At 36.6% G+C, this 25,676-nt stretch overlaps 1 protein-coding gene across 1 annotated transcript in view; it reads right to left on the reverse strand.

Moving 5' to 3' along the window:
* SLC9C1 (solute carrier family 9 member C1) overlaps positions 1 to 25,676 on the reverse strand; it is a 95,104-nt gene that overhangs the window by 33,049 nt on the left and 36,379 nt on the right. The window contains exons 10-14 of the mRNA XM_030836838.2: positions 16,586 to 16,667; positions 14,004 to 14,170; positions 12,005 to 12,130; positions 8,521 to 8,615; positions 5,096 to 5,215 (exon numbers count right to left, since the gene is read on the reverse strand). Of these exons, the coding sequence (XP_030692698.2) occupies positions 5,096 to 5,215; positions 8,521 to 8,615; positions 12,005 to 12,130; positions 14,004 to 14,170; positions 16,586 to 16,667 (590 nt within the window). The remainder of the gene's footprint in view (positions 1 to 5,095; positions 5,216 to 8,520; positions 8,616 to 12,004; positions 12,131 to 14,003; positions 14,171 to 16,585; positions 16,668 to 25,676) is intronic.

A 25,676-nucleotide genomic window follows, 5' to 3' on the forward strand; every position in this document is an offset into this window, starting at 1 on the left:
AGAGATAAATCACTTATCTAAATTTCATTAAGTTGTTTCTGGAGTTTTATTCTGTTTTTTTGTTTGGAACATATTCCTCTCTTTCTTCATTTTCCTTCATGCTCTGTGTTGGTTTCTGCATATTAGATAAAACAGCCACCTCTTTCAGTCTTGATGGACTGGTCTTGTGTAGATAAACCTTATCATTCAGCCTAGCCTGAGCTCTTGGTTGTCTCTCAGACCTTCGTGATTGTCCAAGCTGCCTTATTTGCTCTTAGTGGCTCCCAGTAGTTGAGGATGTGCCAAGACCTGTTTGTGTCCTGTTGTGGAGAGTATCATTCATCACCTAGATGCAAGCTGATTGGAAACTGGACTCCTCAGGTAGCAGCTTTTGAGGTATGTAAATAGACTTCTTTCAGGGAAAGACTGGGAGATGGGTATTTCTATCTGCTCCATCTGCACTGAATCCTGGAGGTGTAGTCCATTAAGAAGTGTTTCTTTGTTTGCTACAGTCCTGTGGGTCCTAAAATACAAGCCCCCTTGGCCACTAGAGCCAGGCAATCAAGAGGTGTGTCCTTTGTGTGGCAGCCACAAAATCCAGGGTGCCAAATTTTACACAAGCTCCTTCCAAGGAGACAACATCCTCATGAACCCATTAAGAACTGTTTCTTTGTCTGCTCTAGTCTTGTGTATTTTGTGGTTATAAGCCTCATTAGATTTCAGAACTAAGTATTTTGAGGGCCCATCCCCTAGGGTGAAGTCTTAAAAGTTGGGGTACTAGATATTGGCTCAAGCCCTTTGCTTCTTGGGAGAGACTGGGAGCTGTGTGTTCCCTTCCAATTGTATGTCTGTGCTAGGGGGTGAGTTTTATGGTGAAAGTGTGTCTCAGCCTTTCCTACCTGTTTCAAAGTAGGTATTTTCTCATTAGCTTGATGTGTAGGAGTTGCTCAGATAGTTTCTCGATTTCTTTCAAGGAGAATTCATACATGTTTAGCTGTAGGTTTGGTGTGTCCATGGAAGGAATTGAGTTCAGGAGTCTCAATGCCACCATCTTGGTTGAGAGAACAGACTGCTTTTTAAAATTTCTTCCAGCAATAAAATCACATCTGGCACAGCATTACACTTGAGGTTACCTTTTGCTTAAATTGATAATTGACTATAATCTGATTTGTTTATGTCAGATAGATAAATTAAAGGGGATATGATGGGAATTACTTACAATTCCTTTAAATCTTTAATGTTGGTGTTAGTTTTTAAACTCCTCCTGGAATGCTATATTGCTTCTCATTACTATTTTGGCCAAGGGTTCCACTTGGCCATTTCTGCCATGATTCTTACAATATAGGTCAACAAGGCGATGTTTGTGTTCAGCTAGACACTAAGTATATTCATCCCAATTATACACTTAGGGACTTAGGGAAATAACCACACAGTGGACCTGGTGGACTTCTATGAGACAGACTGGGTCAGAAACTCCATAAATTATCTGGCCTAAAAGCTCCCAGTTTAACTTGAGGAACACAATAGTATTTCAAGCCTTTGATATCAGTATCATTTAAAATGCCATAACCCAAAGTCCTAACAGAGTCTGAGTATTTTCTTTTCCCAATGCACAGGAACTCTGGTAAAATGATTAAATGTCCATTTGAGAGAAGATTGAGGAAATATTTATCCTACATATTTGTGGTGCTTCAGTTCTTTCTCAAGGACTCTGGTTCTGAGAATTGACTTAGCTATCTTGCAGTAATTGACTTCATCCCTTTGCTCAACAGCTCTCACTTTTTATCTTTAGAAAAGTCAAGTAATAACATAGTTAATTGTTTGTCTATATTGTCTTTTAATATACAATATTTGTTACCCATCCTTAGGTCAAACACTCTGACTGCTACTCCAGGTTTGCTGTCCACAAAATAAAGTATGCCCACCTTGCCTCTGACATTTAAGTGTTGCCATCTGTCTTCTGCCATTCCCATTTCCTTTTGATACTAGAGAGGCCAGTTCCACAGCAGACTTAATGATGGTTAACCATGTCCTGCAGAGGACATCTATCATTGAGTTTCTCACTGTTGCCTTGGTGAAGGGAAATATCCTCTGTTCTTTCGCAGGGAACAAGATCATGAGGTTGGTTCTTCATTCTAATATAATAAATCTGGTTAAATATTCCAATTTTATCATCTGCACTTCATTTATTGTAGGTTATTGGCCTGGTCAAGCTTCAAAGAACCATCTCAGGAATATAATAGCACCAGCTCCAAGTGTCCTAGATAGAATGTTGAATCCTGAATTATCATGGATAAGACCTCTGTGCCAATAAATTTCTCCCCAATCTGGCCTTATGTTGCAGCCCTCTGGTCCCATATCCTCAAGACCCATCCCCTTATATGTTCTACTAGTATTTGCTGATGTCAGGTCCTGTAATTCCGTCAGCTGACAAGTTGTAGTCTCCTGAAGCAGCCACTATATTTTCCCCTCCAACTGTGTTGAGACCTGACCTGGGTAAATACCTTGGAAGCAATGAAAAGGTGGTAGAAACTATTATATATATTTTTTCCATGTTATATAATTTATATATAAATTATATATTTTTTCATTTTCATTATATAAATCTTCTTTTGGTGATTGGCCTTGTTCATGTTTGTGATTCCATCACTTACTAACATCAACATTTCATTAATACTTATAGTCCATATTGGATAATTTTAATAACTGAAGCCTTAGGGATATAAATCTGCCGTTATTTCTGCTGATTCACTCTCATGATTATTTGTTTCCTTGTGTCTTTGTTCATCTTTGATAGTGACTTCATCCACTGATTAGAGAACTCAATTTTTATTTAGCACAATAATAAATGCTAACATTTAAGTGCTTACTTAGTGCTAGTCTCTGGACTAAGTGCTTCTACACACACTATTTATGTAATCTTTACAACAATCCCATAATGAAGGCAGAGGTGAACCCAACTAGCATATACTAGTACCTACTATATGCCAGTTATTTTGCCAAATGCTTTACATATATCAGTCTCCAGAATATGACATCGATATTACTTTATCCGTTTTTCAAATGAGAAAACTGAGACCTGTAAAACTTATCCAGCTAATAAATGATAAAGACTAGGATTCTAAACTAAGCCATCTGACTCCAGAATCTGTACTACCTACTCTGAGATGAGTGATACATAAGAGACAGCCTAAAAGGTAGACGACTATAAATCCTAGTTTTTCAAATCTCCATTTCTTTGTTACATCAACAGAAGTAAGTACTTAGAAAGTTGTAGCCTAAGTCACTATTGAAGGTTTTAAAAGAACCATAGTACAGAAATATCCATTTGGTATTTACTGATACTCCTATTGAGAAGAGAGAGACCTCTCTTGAATCTAAGAAAAGAAATAAAAGACATCCCAGTTGGAAAGGAAAAAGTAAAATTATCTCTATCCCTAGGTGATATGCTCTTAAATACAGAAAGTCCTAGAGAATTCACAAAAAACAACTAGAGCTAATAAATGAATCCAGCAAAGCTTCAAGATACAAGATCAATATACAGAAATATCTTGTATTTCTATACACTAGAAATAAACACTACAAAAATGAAATCAGGAGCACAATTTTATTTGAAATAGCATAAAAGTATTTAGGATTAAATTTTACCAAAGACATGTACACTGAAAACTTTAAGACTTTCCTAACAGGAATTAAAGATCTAAATAAATGAAAAGACATCCCATGTTCATGAATCAGAAAGTTTAATATTTTAAGATGGTAATACTACTCAAAGCAATTTACAAACTAAATGTAATCCCTAAGAAAATCTCAATGACATTTTTTATGTGCATAAATAGACAAGCTAATCCTAAAATTCATATGGAATTGCAAGGAACCCTGAATAGCTATACCAATCTTGAACAAGAAAACAAAGTGGATGGACTCACATTTCCTGATTTCATAATTATCTAGCAGATGTGGAGAACAATTTGGTGTTTCCTCAAGAAATTAAATAAATTAATTAAATTAAATAAATGTTATTTTCATATGATCCAGCAGTTTTACTCCTAGGTGCATACCCAAAAGATGGAAAGCAGAAATTCAAACAAATACATGTACAAAAATGTTCATAGCAGCACTGTTTACAATAACCAAAAGCTGAGAACAACTCAAATACTCATCAACCGTTGAATGGATACAGAAAATACAGCACGTCTGTACAATGGACTATTATTCAGCCATTAGAAGAAATAAAGTATTCATACATGCTACAAAGTAGATGAACCTTATGCTACAGATACATGCTACAATGTGGAAGAAACATTATGCTGAGTGAAAGAATCCAGAAACCGACTTACTTCACCCTGTATGACAGACTCTAGGTCCATCCACCTCACTACAAATAACTCAATTTCGTTTCCTTTTATGGCTGAGTAATATTTCATTGTATATATGTGCCACATCTTCTTTATCCATTCATCTGTCGATGGACACTTAGGTTGCTTCCAGGGTGGGATAGGGAGGGTGGCAGGGAGGGAGACGCAAGAGGGAAGAGATATGGGGATATACGTATATGTATAGCTGATTCACTTCTTTATAAAGCAGAAACTAACGCACCATTGTAAAGCAATTATACTCCAATAAAGATGTTAAAAAAAAGAATCCATAAACCGAAGGCTATATGTTATATGATTCTATCTATATAATACATTTGGAATAGGTAAATTCATAGAGACAGAAAGCAGACTAGTGCTATCCAGGAGCTGGGGGGGGGGGGAAAGAGAGAATGGGGAGTGACTGCTTAATGGGTACTGGATTTACATTTGGGGCAATGAAAATGCTGTGGAATTTGACAGAGGAGTTGGTTGCCCAACGTGAATATACTAAATAACCCTGAATGGTACACTTAAAAATCGTTAATGTTTAATCTTGTATGAAATTTACCTCTATAATAAAAGTTATTACACTATATCTTTTTTTCTTTAAGTAACTTTTTGTATGTATATAAGTAATTTCGTTGTAAACCACCTCAAAATATTTTACAAAGTATTCAGGATATAAATTTTTAAAAATAAATAAAAGGAAATTTCAAATGATTATAATAACATTTCTAGTAAGGTTTAAAAGCACTTACCTTGATGGGATCCCTTTTTCCTTTTTCGTATTATACACCCAGTTGAGCAATACTTTTCTAGTAAAGACAAGAATTTTTTTGCTTTCAGAATAATTCTTTATTGTCTCTGCACTCATATATCTAAAAAAAAGAAAAAAGAAGAAGAACCTTTAAATATGCTTTAAAATTTTTGAGATAAGTTTAATGCAGTATTGCCAGGAGGCAGGAAAACTATTTTGTCCAGTGACGACAGGAAATGAGACACTTTCATGGGCATAGGTCCAAGTCATGAAGATGTAGATGAAGGTGGATATATAATTATGAAGTTAGATTGTGGGACTCATCATTAAACAGAGAGTAAAAAAAAAAAAAAAATGGAGATAAATGTTTCAAAATAGAGAAGTCAAGTTTCAGGGAGAGAAAGCATACCATGATTCAAATATTTGGGATTCAAATATATGTGGGTTTTTGTGTTTGATCCTCCATTATCTGGGTGGCAGTGAACAAATTACCTCATTAACCTGTTTGCTCTCAGAATGGAAGTAAAAATACTTATGTCAGCCTGGGAAACTTAAATGAGAAAGCATATATGAGGCATCCAGCCCAACTCACACATTCACCCATCTCTCTTCTTGCACCTTCTGGGCAAGTAATCAGGGAGTTTATGGGGAAAATACAAGTGGAGAAGTGAAAGAGTAAAAATGGTTACTTGGAGAAGTTGGTGCTCATAAACCGCCAAAAGACATTTGCCCCAGGTTGCCTGTAGGTTTCTTCTGGGTTTTTTGTTGAGACAGTTCAGATCTATATGTTATCATTTGGTCTTGCTCAGCAAATTCCCTTGGTTTCATGAGGAACTTACCTGCTGCTGACCAGATACTTACATTGTCTTCATAAGAAGGAGGATGGGGCTCCATCCCTGGATCTGAGGCCCTACCTTAAAATGCAGCTTAATGGAAAGGCATTGGTGACTTAAGTACAAAGGTGGACCTTGTTCTTCCTATGGATTATGATGTTCTCAGCCTAAAATTTGGGCAATTTCTCTGTTACAGGGATACTGATATAATTAAAAAGAAGGAAGTTATTCCGTTCTCTGTGATTCAATATAATCATGTGGTAATTACATGGAAAATCATGAATGTATATATGACTTGATTCATTTCTGATTTTTAAAATATTTGATTGAGCACCTTTTATGCTTGATAAATGCATGGAATAAACCATTAATACTGGTCTCTGCCCTCAAGAATCCAGAAGACTAGTGGAGTAAAACATGCAAACAACAGTTGCAGTTAAGTGTAGTAAGCGTTCTGCAGAGACAATAAGAGGACACTCTGGACCCACAAAGGAGGGTGTTGAATATAGTCTTGGGGAATCAGGAAACCTTCCTGAAGGAATTAATGTCTAAGCTAAGATTTGATCATTTCACAAGTTCCTATGAATCCTAAAATTCTGTGATATCAATGTGTGTGATATTTTACAGGCCAAATTACTGTGTTTTTCAGGCTCCTGAGTTCCTATTTTATATCAACATGTTCACTGTTTAGACCTGATTTAGGAAAAGAGTATGATCTCTCTAACTGGATAGTGAGGTAGGATAGCTTTGAACCCGTGCTCTGTAATTCATTAGTTAAATAACCCTGGGTAAATTATTTAATCTCTCTGTGCCCCACTTTCCCCATCTGCAAAATAAAGATAATAATAGCACTTATAGGATTTTTATGACATTGAATGGGTAATACATGTAATATGTTTAAAACTGTATCTGACACAAGACAATAAATATAAGCTCTATTCAAAGTATTGCTTCTTAGGCAATTACGCAGGCACTTAGCACAGGTCCTGGTACCTCTATTTAACCCCCTACTGTTTTTATCTTTAGACTTGTTTTCTTGCCACAGGGTACCCCAACAGGTGGGGCTATGGATAGGAATGATCAGCAGATGGTGAAATCAACTCCAAAGCAACACAGCAAAGCAGTTATCACTGAACACAAGTGTAATTAAGAGAAAGTTCTCTGATATGAACACCATTTCACTGATCTTGATATTCCCCAGTGCTGGCATATAGTTTTGCACCCATTAGTATTCAATATTTATCTCTTGCATGTATAAATGAAAATGTAATAAATGTTTCAAAATTTGCCTTTGTTGCCCACTACGAGTCCTTTCACACCTTAACCCCATTTACTCTGGGTCCTCAGAGGCATATGTTGCTTCTGCCTTCGTGGATTTTAAGAGGAAAAATCAAGGTGGTGGGCTGAATTGCTCTATATAGGTACTGTTTTATATGTATTCTACATATGTTAACCTCTCCTGGACAATGCAGTGATACTACTTTTCAGCATGCCATTTGTTCATTCATTTAAAAACTTCCACTGTACATAGTGCATCTGTCTTTAAAGTATGAATCATATAGTTTAAAACTGATCACATCGGCCCAGCCTTCTCCCTCTACTTCACTAACATCGCTCAGGTTCCCTAAGCATTTGAGGGCCCTAGAGCAAAAGGGCAGGTGGAGGACTTGCACCATATATGGAAAGATAATGTCATAATGATTTACATGGCTAGGCTTGAAATTAAAACTCTTAGACTCTTTGAAAATCTGTACTCACACTGCAGTGAGAGCATGCTCTAGTGTCTGGCTGTTTCTCTTCCCACACACAGCTTTATCTCTCACTGTACCTCAAGCCGGTGCATGTGAGTGGACACCAGGCTGGCACATGTCTTAGGTTTTGAGGGGTGCACACCAAGGGCCCAGTTTGCTTGTAAGATCATGACATAAGGGAAAAGGCCCAAGCGATCCTAGAAATAAGCTTAGGACCACTTGAGCAGGAAATTTTGGTGTCCGCAGTACCAGAAGTGAGATCTAGAACAAGAAGGTATGTCTGGGTTTTGGGTGGTCACTGTCGCAACTGCATTGCAGTTTAACTCATCCTCTGCCCAATCATACATCCTTCATCCTTCCACTCCACAGGGGATGATCTGAGGGTACTCCCTAACATGCTGACTTTGAGGAACTCATTGTCGACTCTGGAGGCTTGCATCTAAGGAAATCATTATGAGTATATCAGGAGAGGTTGTGCATTGGGAAGATGTGCCTGGAAGAACTAAGGAAGTCTTTGACCTCAGTGAGGTATCTGAGTAGCCTAGAAGGAGGAGTGGTTTACCACAGCTTAGCTTTGCAGGGGTGGGCAAAAGGAGAAAGGGAAGAGCATCTCAGTCAGAAGCAGCAGCTGGTTCAAATGCACAGAGGTGTGAATGAGTGGAGCAAGTTTGGGAAACTGGAAGCAGGTGATTTGGTCTGGTTGTGGGGTGGAGAGCAGGCAGTGGCTTGCACGCATAATACTGGATGATCTCAAGTTACCGGACAAAAGCGGGAAACTCATTTGCACAATTTCCTAAATGCAGTGGCTTAGGCTGGAAGCTTTCTCCTGAAAATATACTTACTCTCCTTTCTCACCAAAGCTTCCTGCTGCACCTACCAGCACCTGGACTGCACTCTGGGACAGAGTCTCATTCCTGTATTGTCTCTGGTAGCTTGCCTAAAAGAAATGTTGAATCAAATCATTCTATAATATGGGTAACAGGGACAATATATTATTTTCTTTATGGAAAAATAATCTGTGAGAAAGAAGTCAAAATCCCCAAATAATCTGGTATCTTTATATAAAAAAAGTTTTTTCTCCTATGGAGTCCAGACCATGAGGTCAGTGCAGAAGGTAGGTCTGAGTTTTGGGTGGAATGAAAATGGTTATGCAGGAAACTAGGTTCCTCTAGATGTTAATTAGGTTTTCAAAAATAAGTGGAGTTCTGTGGCCAAATAAGTGTGGGAACTGTTGCAAACTATCCCCATCTTAAAAGTTTATAATGCATATTAGAATATTAAAAACTCTGAGAAATTCTACAGTAAGGAATTCTGATTTATAGCTTTATTTAATTCCACTTCCCCCAATATTTTGACAACAGAACTCTCTTGTCTCCAATCGATTCCCAGCATGAAATGAGCTGCTCCTGTGGTGCAGAACACAGACATTCATTCATTCAATCCATATACTGAGAGCCCACTCGACTTCTGTGTGCTGAACATTGTTGAGAATCAACTTCCTAAATTGGGATGTGTGATATGACTAAAGATTCCTGGTTCCATAGAAGACACTCTGTCTGCACAATTATTTACAGACATTGAAACATGGTTTTGCTCTTGGGGGATCCTAGAAAGGGACAGAACTAAATTTAAGGATGAATGGTCAAAAGGTTATTTGTCAGTAATGAAAGGAATTCTATAGAGTATCATTTTCTCCTTAAACTTCATTAAAATATTTGCAAAATAATGTAGCATTAAAATATTTTCAGTATCCTCAAAGATAAACACTGTAGTTTGTGGGGAAAATAAGAAAGCTGAAAGTCATATGGAGCTCACGAAAGCTTAGTGACATAAGTGACAAAGCAGTTAGATACTAGAAAAATGTTAACTCTTAAGTGATCCTTCATACCAAAATGTAAGAAGAATTTAGAGAATGGTTGATTCCTAACAATAACTGCCATCTCTGAGCTCTCTGTTATACTATTGAATTAACATAATTATGTTTTACAGAAAATTATTTAATTCTTGCAACAGCTTTATGAGGAAGGTATACGAATCTGCATAGATGAGAAAGATGAGCCTCCTCAGGGAGTTGAGCAGTTTTCTCAAGATCACATTGGAAACTCAGTTCTTTCTGAATTTAAAGCCTGCCTCTCTTTTCCCCCATTATGTTGTGCTGCTCTCCTGTGCCACTGTCTTACCATGCTGTGCTTCCTCTTCTTTCTTTTTTTAATTAGTTAATTAATTTATTTGTCTTCTCTGGGTCTTAGTTGCCGCACACAGAATCATCGTTGCCTTGTGTGGGTTCTTCCTTGTGGCATGTGGGATCTTTAGTTGCGGCATGCATGCGGGATCTAGTTCCCTGACCAGGGATCAAACCTGGGACCCCTGCATCGGGAGCGTGGAGTCTTAACCACTGGACCACCAGGGAAGTCCCCCTCTTCTAACATACAGTAGTGGAGGAGATATTGCTCCCGTTAACAAGAGCTGGCTGAGATTTAAATAAAAACTCTCAGAGCTTTGAAAACTGCAATAACCAATTAATACTGTTGAGAACAGTGAACATTAGTATTGAGATTGCAGAAATCAAATCAACAAGCTAAGATACACATGAAAATATGTCTAGAACAAAGAAAGACTAAAAATATATGAGGTGAGATGAAGATCTGGAGAATAGAACAGAGAGATCCAATATACTTTGAAAAATAGGATTTCTGGATTAAGACCTAACACACAGCACAAAATCAATGAAGATATAATAGTAGAAAAAAAAAGTTTAAGACAATAAATCAAAAAGGTACAGGAAGTATATATTGCAGAAAACAGGCTATCATGAGTGGAAGGAATCTAAGAGGTCATTCAGGTAGCATAATTTCCCCTTTTACAGATGGGGAGAATAATAACTTAAAAGAATATGTTCTGAGTCACATATCATATTAATAATAAAAGCAAGACTCAAAATGGAGTCTCCTGCATTGATTTTAAGGGTTCCTGAATACTATGTTTTCCTGAAATAAATTAAAAATCTGGAAGTGACTCAAAGACATGATCTCATAAAATCTGCTGGTGGAACAAAGCATGATATGGGCATAAATTCACCCTTCATGGCACTGCCTCAATTGCTTAAAGAAGTTATTTGGGTCCTTGGAAAGCTGTCTTTGAGACTCAGCTTGTCTGCCAGGACTACTGCTGAGGAGGGAATAATCATACCCTAAAGATCTTCCATTTCCCAAGTTAGACTGAGCAAGCAGAATCCTATATGCATGGAACAGAAGAGAAATGCATGACAGTTCCACAGGCAGTGAGGAAGGCCCAACATGAACATTTTGAGAGGATGAGTCATGGCAACTGGTCAAGATTCTGACCTGGATAGAAAATGGTAACTGGGCTGTTAGCATTTCCTCACAGAGTCCTATATGCTGCTGTGCTACAGAATTTCTTTAATTTTTACCCAAGATTTGATATGAAAACATACTAATGGTGGTATTCTTTCGGGAAAAACTGGTTCGGTCCAGAGATAGGCAGTGTCATGGAACTGACTGCATAACGCATCTGGTGGTAGAGCTCAGCTGTAATTCCTGCCATTGGGATCTGTGAAATTCCAAGTTCCTCAAAATAAAACACCTTCTACTTAAACTAATTTGAGTGGATTTCTTTTTCTTTTTGTCCTTTTCTTTTTTCTCTTTGCACTCAAGCAGATTCCTAAGACAATGCCAAACTTCCCTTTGCCTTTGTAAGCAATCTATTAAGCTGTGCAGGTGAGAATAACCAAGATGTCTTAAGCAAGGGAGAAACTTTTCAGTATAATTTCAGCCAATAATTTAATTTTTTAAATTTAATTTTTTTTAGTATAGTACTGGCACAAAAACAGACATGTAGATCAATGGGACAGGATAGAGACCCCAGAAATAAAACCATGCACCTATGGTCAATTAATCTATGACAAAGGAGGCAAGAATTTACAATGGAAAAAGACAGTCTCTTTAATGAGAGGTGCTGGGAAAGCTGTGCAGCTACATGTAGGAGAATGAGATTACAACATTTTCTCACAACACAAACCAAAATAAATTCAGAATTAAAGACCTAAATGTAAGACTGGAAATCACAAAACTCCTAGAAGAAAACATAGGCAGAACACTCTTTGACATAAATCGTAGCAATATTTTTTGGGATCTGTCTCCTAAGGCAAAGGAAACAAAGCAAAAATGAACAAATGGGCCCTAAGTAAACTTAGCAAAGGAGACCATTGACAAAATGAAAAGACAACCTACTGAATGGTAAAATAATATTTGCAAATGATATAAATGATAGGACAAAAATTTAAAAAGCGTATAATAAAATACTAACTATTTGTGCTGACAGGAGACGCCTCTTGGCCAGCTCCATTGCTTCAATATTAAGGGTCTCATCTATTTCCTTGTTACAGTGTATACATTTCACTTTTTGATGTTCTGCTTTTTCTTCTTGGCCCAACTAAATAAAACACAAATCAAAACCAAAAAATAATACATGAACATTAACATATTGTTTAGCATAAACCTCAAGCAATTCACATACCATTTTTGTTTAAAAAAGTATAGAAATTTTGCTAGATACAGAAAAATGTTCAGATGAGTTTTCTCATCGTTTGCACAGTCATCTAGAAGGTAACATAATTGCCAGTTTTGGGGGGAAGGAGTTATATCATATTTTTACCTTTGCATGTCATTGGTAAAAGTTTATAAAAGCTACTACATTGCTGATCACACTTTAAACCACTGGTTCTGAAAGTGTGGTTCCCCAGCACCAGCAGCATCACCTGGGTATTGTTAAAAATGCACATTCTCAAACCCCACCATAGACCTGCTGAATCAGAGACTGTGGGGAGATGGGACAGCAGTCTGTGTTTTTACAAACCCATTCCATGATTCTGCTACAGCTAAAGTGTGACAACCACTGCTTTAAACTAATCACTTAAGGTAGAATAAAAAGTGAACATGGCTGTTAGGAAATGGGTATATGGATAACTCCATTTTATAGATGAAAAAAGTTGAAGCTTAGATAAAATAAAAGGTTTATATAAAGATCACAAAGCATCTATTAAGTGATAAATCTAGGATATGAACCCAGATTTTCTGAGTCTAAAGCCAATGTTCTATCTATAACACTAGAATATCCCTCATGTCAGCATCATAAAGAGGAGAATGTAGTTGTTTAATTATCTGCCTTCTGAAACAGATCAAATACCAGAGTGGTGACCTCAACCCTGACTTTGCATTAGAATTAGCTGGGTAAATGGATTAAAAATATATATTCCTGGGACCCTCCTCAGACCATCTGCATCAGAATCTCCTGGGTAGAGGCTGGGAAATCAATCCGTATTTTTTAATAAGCTTTCCCAGTGATTCTGATGCAGCCAGATTAACAAAAGGCCACAATCAGATATTGGGAGCTACTATAAAAAATCCTTAGATTTGACTTGGTACTTTTCTTATCCAGAAATCCTGGCAATATTCCTGCAGACACAAGGCTTGATTCTGAGCCCCCATCTGGAGCTTCAAGCACCTGTTAGAGAATTTAAAATGGAGTTTTAGAAATCCTATTTCATAGCAACCAATTATCTTATGTCTACAGTCATAGAAGTTGGCCCCTCATATTGTTTGATGCAGAAAAACATTGCAATGAAAATTGGACTTAATGTAGGAGATGGCAACCCAGAAGAAGCATTGAGCAGATACCAGGACAACTTTTATTATTTCTCCTTGTGGCATTCATGAGAGCTAATGAATTATGAACTCATATATGAATTAGAAGTCTGACCATGGAGATTCTAAAGCATATCTCAGAAGCAGGAGGTGACATTTCACGACATCTAATCGTATGACACTGGCTTTGAATTCTATTTTATATTACAAAGTAATATATATATAGATATATGTATAATTTTTTTTTTTTTTTTTGCAGTACGCGGGCCTCTCACTGTTATGGCCTCTCCCGTTGCGGAGCACAGGCTCCGGACGCGCAGGCTCAGCGGCCATGGCTCACGGGCCCAGTCGCTTCACGGCATGTGGGATCCTCCCGGACCAGGGCACGAACCCGTGTACCGTGAATCAGCAGGCGGACTCTCAACCACTGCGCCACCGGGGAAGCCCTACGCTGTCTTTTAATGGCAGCTCCAATACACTAGTCCTTCTTTTGAATTTACAATACATACTTGCTATACTCAAAGGGGTTGTCAGTTCTACTTTGCCCCATAGTGGTCACAAAAATCCCGAAGAATTGTGAATTAATATTTATAACATTTATACTTATTTAAGGGCAATCATATCCACTTTGAAGGAATAAACAAAAGATATTACTTGCTTACTGCATATGGGTTTTGCAGCATAATTGCTTTCTCAACCATGTTCCAATCTGCGTTAGCAAGATCTTTGTCAAATTTGAGTGCAGAGGCTACAGATATGGTTAGTTCTTGAAAGTGTTGAAATGTATAATACAGTGATTTATACTTTGTTGATGTGACATCATGAAGACCTTTGATACAAAGAACACATTTTATAAATAGTAGACATCATCATTTTAATGATATATATAAAATATACATATATACATATAGATGTGTAGGAGATATATGCAGGAGGTATAGATATACATATACATATATGTACTCAGTGTATGTGTAGATACATACATATATTTCCCACCTATACATAAGGTCATATATATAAGTATTTATGATATATATTTATTTATCTCCAGATGTATACATTTGACCCTTGAACAATATGGGAGTCAGGGGTGCCAACCCTCCACGCATATAACTTTATAGTTGGCCATTCATATCCATGGTTGTGCATCCTCAGATTCAATAAGCAGGTTTGTGTTATACTGAAGTATATATTAAAATTTTTTTTAATTAAAAAAAATTCATATCCACTTATAAGTGGATTGGTGTAGTTTAAATTCATGTTGATCAAGGATTAACTGTGTGTGTGTGTGTGTGTGTGTGTATGTATATATATCTCCAGACCTCAATGTTTGAAGGAATCTTACTACCAGACACAAATTCCCTTTTTCTGAGCCATAGAAGTTTCTTTGGAAAGCAATAATGTTCCATGAGCAAATGTTCACTGCTCTCAGTGCAAGTAAACAGATGCTCCACAATAAGAATTTTAGGTTTATTTAGCTACTAAGTAGAACATCTGATAAATTGAAAATTTTTACCTCTTTAATCTGTTTTTTCCATTTTACTATGTTAAGGCTCAGAAAATAAAAAAAGTAAATGAAAGGAAAGATTTTGTTGCAAATATGAGGATGAAGGTGCAATATTATCCATAAACATGGAATTTAAGATTGGTTACAAAATGCCATATGAATGAAAACTCTGCGTGTAACAAGAAAGGGTGATAAAGCAGTTAAGAATACAATGGATTAAAAACATTAGAGCAATTTGTTTTTAGTTCTTTAACTGTCATTATCAAGCCATGTGACCTTAGACGAGAACTTTTAACTCTTTAGATTTCAATTTATCAATTGTTAAAAAGTAGGGGATTGAAACAGTCATATTGTATAATGCAGTTGCCTCCTAAAACTAGTATTTCTGCTTCTATTCTCTTCATAGCTCCCAATCAGCTATCCACAGAACGAGAGTTGTCTTTTTAAGGACCTTATTCATAAAATTACACTTAGTTGCTTAAAACCAACCAAGAAATCCATTTATCCCTTAGAATAAAATCTTAAAATTTAAGGTCCTTCATTATCTAACTCTTTCCCTACCTCTCCCATCTGAACTTCCTTCACTATTGGCATTGTTCTCGAAGGTCCCAGCACCTTACCTTCTTTCTTTGAACACACTCATTTTCTAATTTCCTCAGGAATCTATTACCTGTTGTGTTTTCTATTTTATTTATATGTGGTTTGTTGATTTTTATACAAAAATGACTCTCTGATATTACCTTATTTGACTTGTTTACTGCCTGTTTCTCCTCTCTCCATCAACTCAGAAATCTTTTTTGTCTTCATAATGCATCACTATCAGTTAGAATAATGACTGGCATATAAGAGGCTCTTAACAAAAAGTTTGTCAAATAACTGAATAAACTTATTGTATAATTTTACTTAAACTGGACTAATGTAAATAAGTAATCTTTTTTTTTAATTGGAGTAAAATTGCTTTACAATGTTATGCTAGTTTCTGCTGTACAATGAAGTGAATCAGCTATATATATACCTATATCCCCTCCCTCTTGGACCTCCCTCCCACCCTGCCCCCCATCCCACCCATCTAGGTCATCACAGAGCATGGAGCTGAGCTCCCTGTGCTATACAGCATGTTCCCACTAGCTATCTATTTTACACATGGTAGTGTATTTATGTCAAACCTAATCTCCCAATTCGTTGTACCCCTCCCTTCCCCCTGTGTGTCCACATGTCCGTTCTCTATGTCTACATCTCTATTCCTGCCCTACAAATAGGTTCATCTGTACCATTTTTCTAGATTTCACATATACGTGTTAATAATATACGATATTTGTTTTTCTCTTTCTGGCTCTTTCTCTTTCTGGCTCTGTATGACAGACTCTACATCCATCCACATCTCTACAAATGACCCAATTTCATTCCTTTTTTATGACTGAGCAATATTCCATTGTATATATGTACCACATCTTCTTTATTTATTCATCTATCGTTGGACATTTAGGTTGTTTCCATGTCCTGGCTATTGTAAATAGTGCTGCAATGAACACTGGGGTACAAGATTATTGCTTATTGGCCTAACAAGCTTATTGGCCTAAACAATTCATATGACTTTACATAGAGATCCAATTTCCTCTTCAATTAGACACCATTGATTTGTATTTATATGGCTTCTTTCTTCATTATTAACAATTCTTTAGCATGTTTGGAATATTTTTCTCTTCACTCAGAATATGAATTTGCAGGGCTTACCGAGTTTAGTAACTGCCATTGGCAAAATAAATCTATTGACAATCAGGCTAATTAAGGATACTGACACTCCATGAAATAATATCTGGAATAGAAAAAAAAAAAGTAAGTTTTCATCACAATGTCATATAATATACTCTATATTTACCAATGTAAATTAAGCTAGGATGTACTATGTCGATAGATACTCATGGCAGAGGAGAATTTGGATGTCAGACATGATGAAAGTACTCTGGGGATTCTCTATCTTCTTGCATGTGCTTCATTCACATTTTGGAACCAAACCAAAAATCAGGACACATGGTTTGACAAATATTTATGTACATATGAAGACATTAGGGGAAAATACTTGTTCTTAAATTCTATTACTGCACTTCTTGAGCTCTGGAAATATACTTGTGCTTCACCAATTCTCATCCACCATACACACCTCCATGTACACAGCCACACAGTTCTCTGCTCAACATTATCAGCACATCTGTATGAAATAATTCTCTCCACTTAGGAAAAGAGGACAACTCAGAGGTCTTGGTATGTTTGCTCCACCTCATACTTTGCCTCTCTGGCATCTCATTGCCAGCAGGGAGGAGCAATTGATGTCTTTGGTGCCACCTGTTTCTTTTCTCCATTTATATCCCAAGTTAATCTCCATGGACAGATGAAGCGACACTTTTCAATTTGATACTACATACTTCCATCGTTTTATGGAATTCTAACTTCCAGAACTTATTTTAAACTCTTAGCCAGTCCTCTATTCTTTGGCTACAAAGAAAGGTTAGAGACAGAGCATGAAACCACACCAGAGGCCTTCAAGTTTGCACACTAGGATCACCAGAGAAACTTTAAAATATTGGTGCCCAGGATGGTGCCACTGAATATTCTGATTTAATTCTTCAAGGGTGCAGCCCAAACACTGGTAATTAGAAAAACCAAGGTATAATCTACACACATTGAAATGTACTTATGTATCATTTGATAAGTTTTGACAGTGCATACACCCATATAACCCTCAGTCCTATCAAGATGCAGAATATTCTCATATCCCTCCAAATTTCTCCAGTGCTGCTCCAATCAATCCCCACCTGACACGAGGCAACTACTCTTCCTATTTCTATTTCTATAGGTGAGATTTGCCAGTTCTAAAACCTTCATTTAAATTGAATATTATGTTTCTCATTGTAGTTTTAATTTGCATTCCCCTAGAGTAATGATGTTAAGCATTTTAATGTGCTTAGTGGTATATATCTTTCTTTTTGAAACATTTGTTCAACTCTTTTGCCTATTTTTTATTTTTATTTTTATTGCAGTACACGGACCTCTCACTGTTGTGGCCTCTCCCATTGCAGAGCACAGGCTCCAGACACTCAGGCTCAGTGGCCATGGCTCACGGGCCCAGCCGCTCCACGGCATGTGGGATCCTTCCAGACCGGGGCACGAACCCGTGTCTCCTGCATCAGCAGGCGGACTCTCAACCACTGCACCACCAGGGAAGCCCCTTGCCTATTTTTTAAATTGGGTCATTTTTCTTTTATTATAAAATTGTAGAAATTTTGAAAAATATATTCTGGATAAAAGTGCATTCTCATACAGATTACCAACAGGCACATGAACAGAAGTTCAATATCACTAATTATTAGAGAAATGCAAATCAAAACTACAATGAGGTATCACCTCACACCAGTCAGAAGGGCCATCATTAAAAAGTCTACAAATAACAAATACTGGAGAGGGTGTGGAGAAAAAGGAGCCCAGCTACACTGTTGGTGGGAATGTAAATTGATACAGCCACTATGGAGAACAGTATGGAGGTTCCTTAAAAAACTGAAAATAGAGTTACCATATGATCCTACTCCTGGGCATATATCTGGAGAAAACTCTAATGTGAAAAGATACATGTGCAGCAATCTTCACTGCAGCACTATTTACAATACATGGAAGCAATCTAAATGTTCATCCACAGATGAATGGATAAAGAAGTTATATATATATACAATGGAATATTACTCAGCCATGAGAAAGAGTGAAATAGTGCTATTTGCGGCAACTTGGATGGGCCTAGAGATTATCATACTAAGTGAAGTAAATCAGACAGAGAAAGACAAATATCATAGGATACACTTATGTATGGAATCTAAAAAATGATACAAATAAACTTATTTACAAAACAGAAATAGACTCACAGACAGGAAGCAAACCCCTGGTTACCAATGGGTTTAGCAGTGGTGGGGGGAGATAAATTAGGAGCTTGGGATTAACATATGCACACTACTATATATAAAATAGGTAAGTAACAGGACCTGCTGTATAGCACGTGGAACTATATTCAATATCTTGTAATAAACTATAATGGAAAAGAATCTGGAAAAGAGTATCATTTTTCTGTATACCTGAAACTAACACAACATTATGAATTAGCTATATTTCACTAGAAAAATACAGAAAAATGTGCATTATCAGATATATGTGTTATGGATATTTCTTCTCAGTTTGTGACTTACATTATCCATTTATGTAAAGCTATCTTTTGGTAAGCAAACATTTTTAATGTTGAGAACTCCAATTACTATTGTTTTTTTGATCTGAAAACCCTTTGTCTATTCCAAGGTTGCAAAGGTATTCTCTTATGTTTTCTTCTGAAGTTTTAGGGCTTTTGATTTTATATTTATGTTTATGATGCATCTCTAAGCACTTTTACATATGGTGTGAGGTAAAAATGAAGGTTTTACTTTCTTTGGCAACTTATTTACCTTATAACTGGGAGTCTGTACTTTTAGGTTGCCTTCATCCATTTCCTCCATCTCCTCTCACCACCTCTGGCCATCACCAATATGTTCTCTGTTTCTATGAGCTCAGTTTTTTTAGATTCCACAAATAGTTTCTTGAATGTTAAACTAATATTTCTGGACATATTTTTTGGATAGTCTATTTGATCATAATGTCATACTTTTTATATATTTAAAATTAATTGGCTACATATTTTCTAAGAATTTTTGCATCATGTTTACTTAATGGTTTTGTTTGTAATTATCTTTGTTGGGGTTTAGTATCAGAGTGGGCTGGCCACATAAAATTAGGAAGTGTTCCATCATTTTCTATTTTATGAGAGAGTTTATGTAGAATTGTTATCATTTATTCCTTAAATGTTTGGCAGAATTTTCTAGTCAAGCCATCTGGGCTTCTAGTTTGTGAGACAGTTTTAATTTATATACCCAATTTCTTTAGCAGATATAGGGCTATTCAGATTTTCTATTTTCTTTTGTGTCACTTTGGGTAAGTTGTGTTTTTGAGGAGTTTAACCATTTTCATCTAAGGTATTGAATTATTCTGACAAAAAGTTATGCGTAATTTCTATTTATTACTATTTTAATAACTGTATAACTTGTAGGCATGTTTTCTTTTTAATTATGGATATCAGTAATTTGTTCCCTATCTCTTTCTGTCTGTCTCTGTCTCCCTTTCTTGCTCTTTTTTAAAGTTTATCATTTTATTTATTTTATTTTTTTAACATCTTCATTAGAGTAAAATTGCTTCACTGTGTTGTGTTAGCTTCTGCTGTATAACAAAGTGAATCAGCTATACGTATACACATATCCACATATCCCCTCCCTCTTGCATCTTATCCCACGTGTCCAGGTGGTTAAAAAGCACCGAGCTGATCTCCCTGTGCTATGCAGCTGCTTTCCACTAGCTATCTATTTTACATTTGGTAGTGTCTATATGTCCGTGCCACTCTCTCACTTCGTCCCAGCTTACACTTCCACCTCCCTGTGTCCTCAAGTCCATTCTCTATGTCTGCGTCTTTATTCCTGTCCTGCACCTAGGTTCTTCAGAACCATTTTTTTTATTCCATATATATACATTAGAATACAGTATTTGTTTTTCTCTTTCTGACTTACTTCACTCTGTATGACAGACTCTAGGTCTATTCACCTCACTACAAATGACTCAATTTAGTTTCTTTTTATGGCTGAGTAATATTCCATTGTATATATGTGCCACATCTTCTTTATCCATTCATCTATCAATGGACACTTAGGCTGCTTCCATATCCTGGCTATTGTAAATAGAGCTGCAAAGAACATTGTGGTACATGACTCTTTTTGAATTATGGTTTTCTCAGGGTATATGTCCAGTAGTGAGATTGCTGGGTCATATGGTAGTTCTATTTTTAGTTTTTACAGGAACTTCCATACTGTTCTCCATAGTGGCTGTACCAATTTACATTCCCACCAACAGTGCAAGAGGGTTCCTTTTTCTCCGCAGCCTCTCCAGCATTTATTGTTTGTAGCTATTTTGATGATGGCCATTCTGACTGGTGTGAGATGATATCTCATTGTAGTTTTGATTTACATTTCTCCAATGATTAATGATGTTGTGCATCCTTTCATGTGTTTGTTGGCAATCTGTATATCTTCTTTGGAGAAATGTCTATTTAAGTCTTCTGCCCATTTTTGGATTGGGTTTTTCTTTTTTTTTGATATTGAGCTGCATGAGCTCCTTGTATATTTTGGAGATTAATCCTTTGTCAGTTGCTTCATTTGCAAATATTTTCTCCCATTCTGAGGGTTGTCTTTTGGTCTTGTTTATGGTTTCCTTTGCTGTGCAAAAGCTTTTATGTTTAATTAGGTCCCATTTGTTTATTTTTGTTTTTATTTCCATTTCTCTAGGAGGTGGGTCAAAAAGGATCTTGCTGTGATTTATGTCATAGAGTGTTCTTCCTATGTTTTCTTCTAAGAGTTTTATAGTGTCTGGCCTTATAAGAGGTCTTTAATACATTTTGAGTTTATTTTTGTATATGGTGTTAGGGAGTGTTCTCATTTCATTCTTTTACATATACCTGTCCAGTTTTCCCAGCAGCACTTATTGAAGAGACTGTCTTTTCTCCATTGTATATTCATGCCTCCTTTATCAAAGATAAGGTGATCATATGTGTGTGGGTTTATCTCTGGGCTTTCTATCCTGTTCCATTGATCTATAATTCTGTCTTTGTACCAGTATTATACTGTCTTGATTACTGTAGCTTTGTAGTATAGTCTGAAGTTAGGGAGCCTGATACCTCCAGCTTCATTTTTCTTTCTCAAGATTGCTTTGGCTATTCGGGTTCTTTTGTGTTTCCATACAAGTTGTGAAATTTTTTGTTCTAGTTCTGTGAAAAATGTCATTGAGAGTTTGATAAGGATTGCATTGAATCTGTAGATTGCTTTGCGTAGTATAATCATTTTCACAATGTTGATTCTTTCAATCCAGAAACATGGACTATCTCACCGTTTGTTTGTATCATCTTTAATTACTTTCAACAGTGTCTTATTGTTTCCTGCTTACAGGTCTTTTGTCTCCTTAGGTAGGTTTATTCCTAGGTATTTTGTTCTTTATGTTACAATGGTAAATGGGAGTGTTTCCTTAATTTATCTTTCAGATTTTTCATCATTAGTATATAGGAATGCCAGAGATTTCCGTGCATTAATTTTGTATCCTGCTACTTTACTAAATTCATTGATTAGCTCTAGCAGTTTTCTGGTAGCATATTTGGGATTCTCTATGTATAGTATCATGTCATCTGTAAACAGTGACAGCTTTACTTCCTCTTTTCTGATTTAGATTCCTTTTATTTCTTTTTCATCTCTTATAGCTGTGGCAAAAACTTCCAAAACTATGTTGAATAATAGTGGTGAGAGTGGGCAACCTTGTCTTTTTCCTGATCTTACTGGAAATGGTTTCAACTTTTCACCATTGAAGACGATGTTGGCTGTGGGTTTGTCATATATGGCCTTTATTATGTTGAGGAAAGTTCCCTCTATGCCTACCTTCTGCAGGGTTTTTATCATAAATGGGTGTTGAATTTTGTCAAAAGCTTTCTCTGCATCTATTGAGATGATCATATGGTTTTTCTCCTTCAATTTGTTAATATGGTGTGTCACATTGATTGATTTGCGTATATTGAAGAATCCTTGCATTCCTGGAATAAACCCCACTTGATCATGGTGTATGATCCTTTTAATGTGCTGTTGGATTCTGTATGCTAGTATTTTGTTGAGGATTTTTGCATCTATGTTCATCAGTGATATCGGCCTGTAGTTTTCTTTCTTTGTGACATCTTTGTCTGGTTTTGGTATCAGGGTGATGGTGGCCTCATAGAATGAGTTTGGGAGTGTTCCTCTCTCTGCTCTATTTTGGAAGAGTTTGAGAAGGATAGGTGTTAGCTCTTCTCTAAATGTTTGATAGAATTCACCTGTGAAGCCATCTGGTCCTGGGCTTTTGTTTGTTGGAAGATTTTTAACCACAATCTTAATTTCAGTGCTTATGATTGGTCTGTTTATATTTTCTATCTCATCCTGCTTCAGTCTCAGAAGGTTGTGGTTTTCTAAGAATTTGTCCATTTCTTCCAGGTTGTCCATTTTACTGGCATATAGTTGGTTGTAGTAAACTCTCATGATCTTTTGTATTTTTGCAGTCTCAGTTGTTACTTCTCCTTCCTCATTTCTAATTCTATTGATTTGAGTCTTCTCCCTTTTTTTCTTGATGAGTCTGACTAATGGTTTATCTGTTTTCTTTATCTTCTCAAAGAACCAGCTTTTAGTTTTATTGATCTTTGCTCTTGTTTCCTTCATTTCTTTTTCATTTATTTCTGATCGGATCTTTTTGTTTTCTCTCCTTCTGCTAACTGGGGTTTTTGTTTTTCTTTCTCTAACTGCCTTAGGTGTAAGGTTAGGTTGTTTATTTGAGATGTTTCTTGTTTCTTGAGGTAGGATTGTATTTTGTCATAAATTTCCTTCTTAGAACTGCTCTTGCTGCATCCCATAGGTTTTGGGTCGTTGTGTTTTCATTGTCAATTGTTTCTAGGTATTTTTTGATTTCTTCAGTGATCTCTTGGTTATATAGTAGCGTATTGTCTAGCCTCCATGTGTTTGTAGTTTATACAGATTTTTTCCTGTAATTGATATCTAGTCTCATAATGCTGTGGTCGGAAAAGATACTTGATATGATTTCAATTTTCTTAAATTCACCAAGGCTTGATTTGTTACCCAAGATATGATCTATCCTGGAAAATATTCCATGAGCACTTGAGAAGAAAGTATATTCTGTTGTTTTTAGATGGTATGTTTTGGATGGTAAGTCCATCTTACTTATTGTATCATTTAAAGCTTGCATTTCCTTATTTATTTTCATTTTGGATGATCTATCCATTGGTGAAAGTGGGGTGTTATAATCCCCTACTATGATTGTGTTACTGTCAATTTCCCCTTTTATGGCTGTTAGCAATTGCCTTATGTACTGAGGTGCTCCTATATTGGGTGCATAAATAATTACAGTTGTTATATCTTCTTCTTGGATTGAACCCTTGATCATTATATAGTGTCCTTCTTTGTCTCTTGTAATAGTCTTTATTTTAAAGTCTATTTTGTCTTATACAAGAATTGCTACTCCAACTTTCTTCTGATTTCCATTTGTGTGGAATATCTTTTTCCATCCCCTCACTTTCAGACTATATGTGTCTCTAGGTCTGAAGTGGGTCTTTTGTAAACAGCATATATATGGGTCTTGTTTTTGTATCCATTCAGCCAGTCTATGTCTTTTGGTTATAGCATTTATCCATTTACATTTAAGGTAATTATCGATGTGTATGTTGCTATTACAATTTTCTTAATTGCTTTGGGTTTGTTATTGCAGGTTTTTCCCTTCTCTGTGTTTCCTACCTAGAGAAGGTCCTTTATTATTTGTTGTAAAGCTGGTTTGGTGGTGCTGAATTCTCTTAGCTTTTGCTTGTCTGTAAGGGTTTTAATTTCTCTGTTAAATCTGAATGAGCTCCTCACTGAGTAGAGTAATCTTGGTTGTAAGTTTTTCCCTTTCATCACTTTAAATATGTCCTGCCAGTCCCTACAGGCTTGCAGAATTTCTGCTGAAAGATCAGCTGTTAACCTTATGGGGATTCCCTTGTATGTTAATCATTGCTTTTCTCTTGCTGCTTTTAATATTTTTTCTTTGTATTTAATTTTTGATAGTTTGATTAGTATGTGTCTTGGCATGTTTCTCCTTGGTTTTATCCTGTATGGAACTCTGCGTTTCCTGGAGTTGGTTGACTATTTCCTTTCCCATATTAGGGAAGTTTTCAACTATAATCTTTTCAAATATTTTCTCAGTCTCTTTATTTTTCTCTTCTTCTGGGACCCTTATAATTCGAATGTTGCTGCATTTAATGTTATCCCAGAAGTCTCTGAGACTGTCCTCAATCCTTTTCATTGTTTTTTCTTTCTTCTGCTGTGCAGTAATTATTTCCACTATTTTATCTTCCAGGTCACTTATCTGTTCTTCTGCCTCAGTTATTCTGTTATTGATTCCTTCTAGAGAATGTTTAATTTCATTTATCGTGTTGTTCATCATTGTTCATTTGCTCTTTAATTCTTCTAGGTCCTTTTTAAACATTTCTTGTATTTTCTCCATTCTATTTACAATATTTTGGATCATCTTTACTATCATTACTTTGAATTCTTTTTCAGGTAGACTGCCTATTTCCTCTTCATTTGTTTGGTCTGGTGGGTTTTTACCTTGCTCCTTCATCTGCTGTGTATTTCTCTGTCTTCTCATTTTGCTTAACTTACTGTGTTTGGTGTCTCCTTTTTGCAGGCTGCGGGTTAGTAGTTCCCATTGATTTTGGTGTCTGCCCCCAGTGGGTAAGGTTGATTCAGTGGGTTGTGTGTAGGCTTCCTGGTGGAGGGGAGTAGTGCCTGTGTTCTGGTGGATGAGGCTGGATGTTGTCTTCCTGGTGCGCAGGACTATGTCCGGTGGTGTGTTTTGGGGTGTCTGTGGACTTATGATTTTAAGCAGCCTCTCTGCTAATTGGTAGGGTTGTGTTCCTGTTTTGTAAGCTGTTTGGCATGGGGTGTCCAGCACTGGAGCTGGCTGGTCGTTGAGTTGAGCTGAGTCTTAGCATTGAGACGGATATCTCTGGGAGAGGTCTTGCCGATTGATATTATGAGGAGTTGAGAGTTCTCTGGTGGACCAATGTCCTGAACTTGGCTCTCCCACCTCAGAGGCTCAGGGCTGACACCCAGCTGGAGAACCAAGACCCTGTCAGCCACACGGCTCTAGTCCTACC

The sequence above is a fragment of the Globicephala melas genome, chromosome 4 (assembly GCF_963455315.2).
Source record: "Globicephala melas chromosome 4, mGloMel1.2, whole genome shotgun sequence".
In the NCBI taxonomy this organism is placed as follows: Eukaryota; Metazoa; Chordata; class Mammalia; order Artiodactyla; family Delphinidae; genus Globicephala; species Globicephala melas.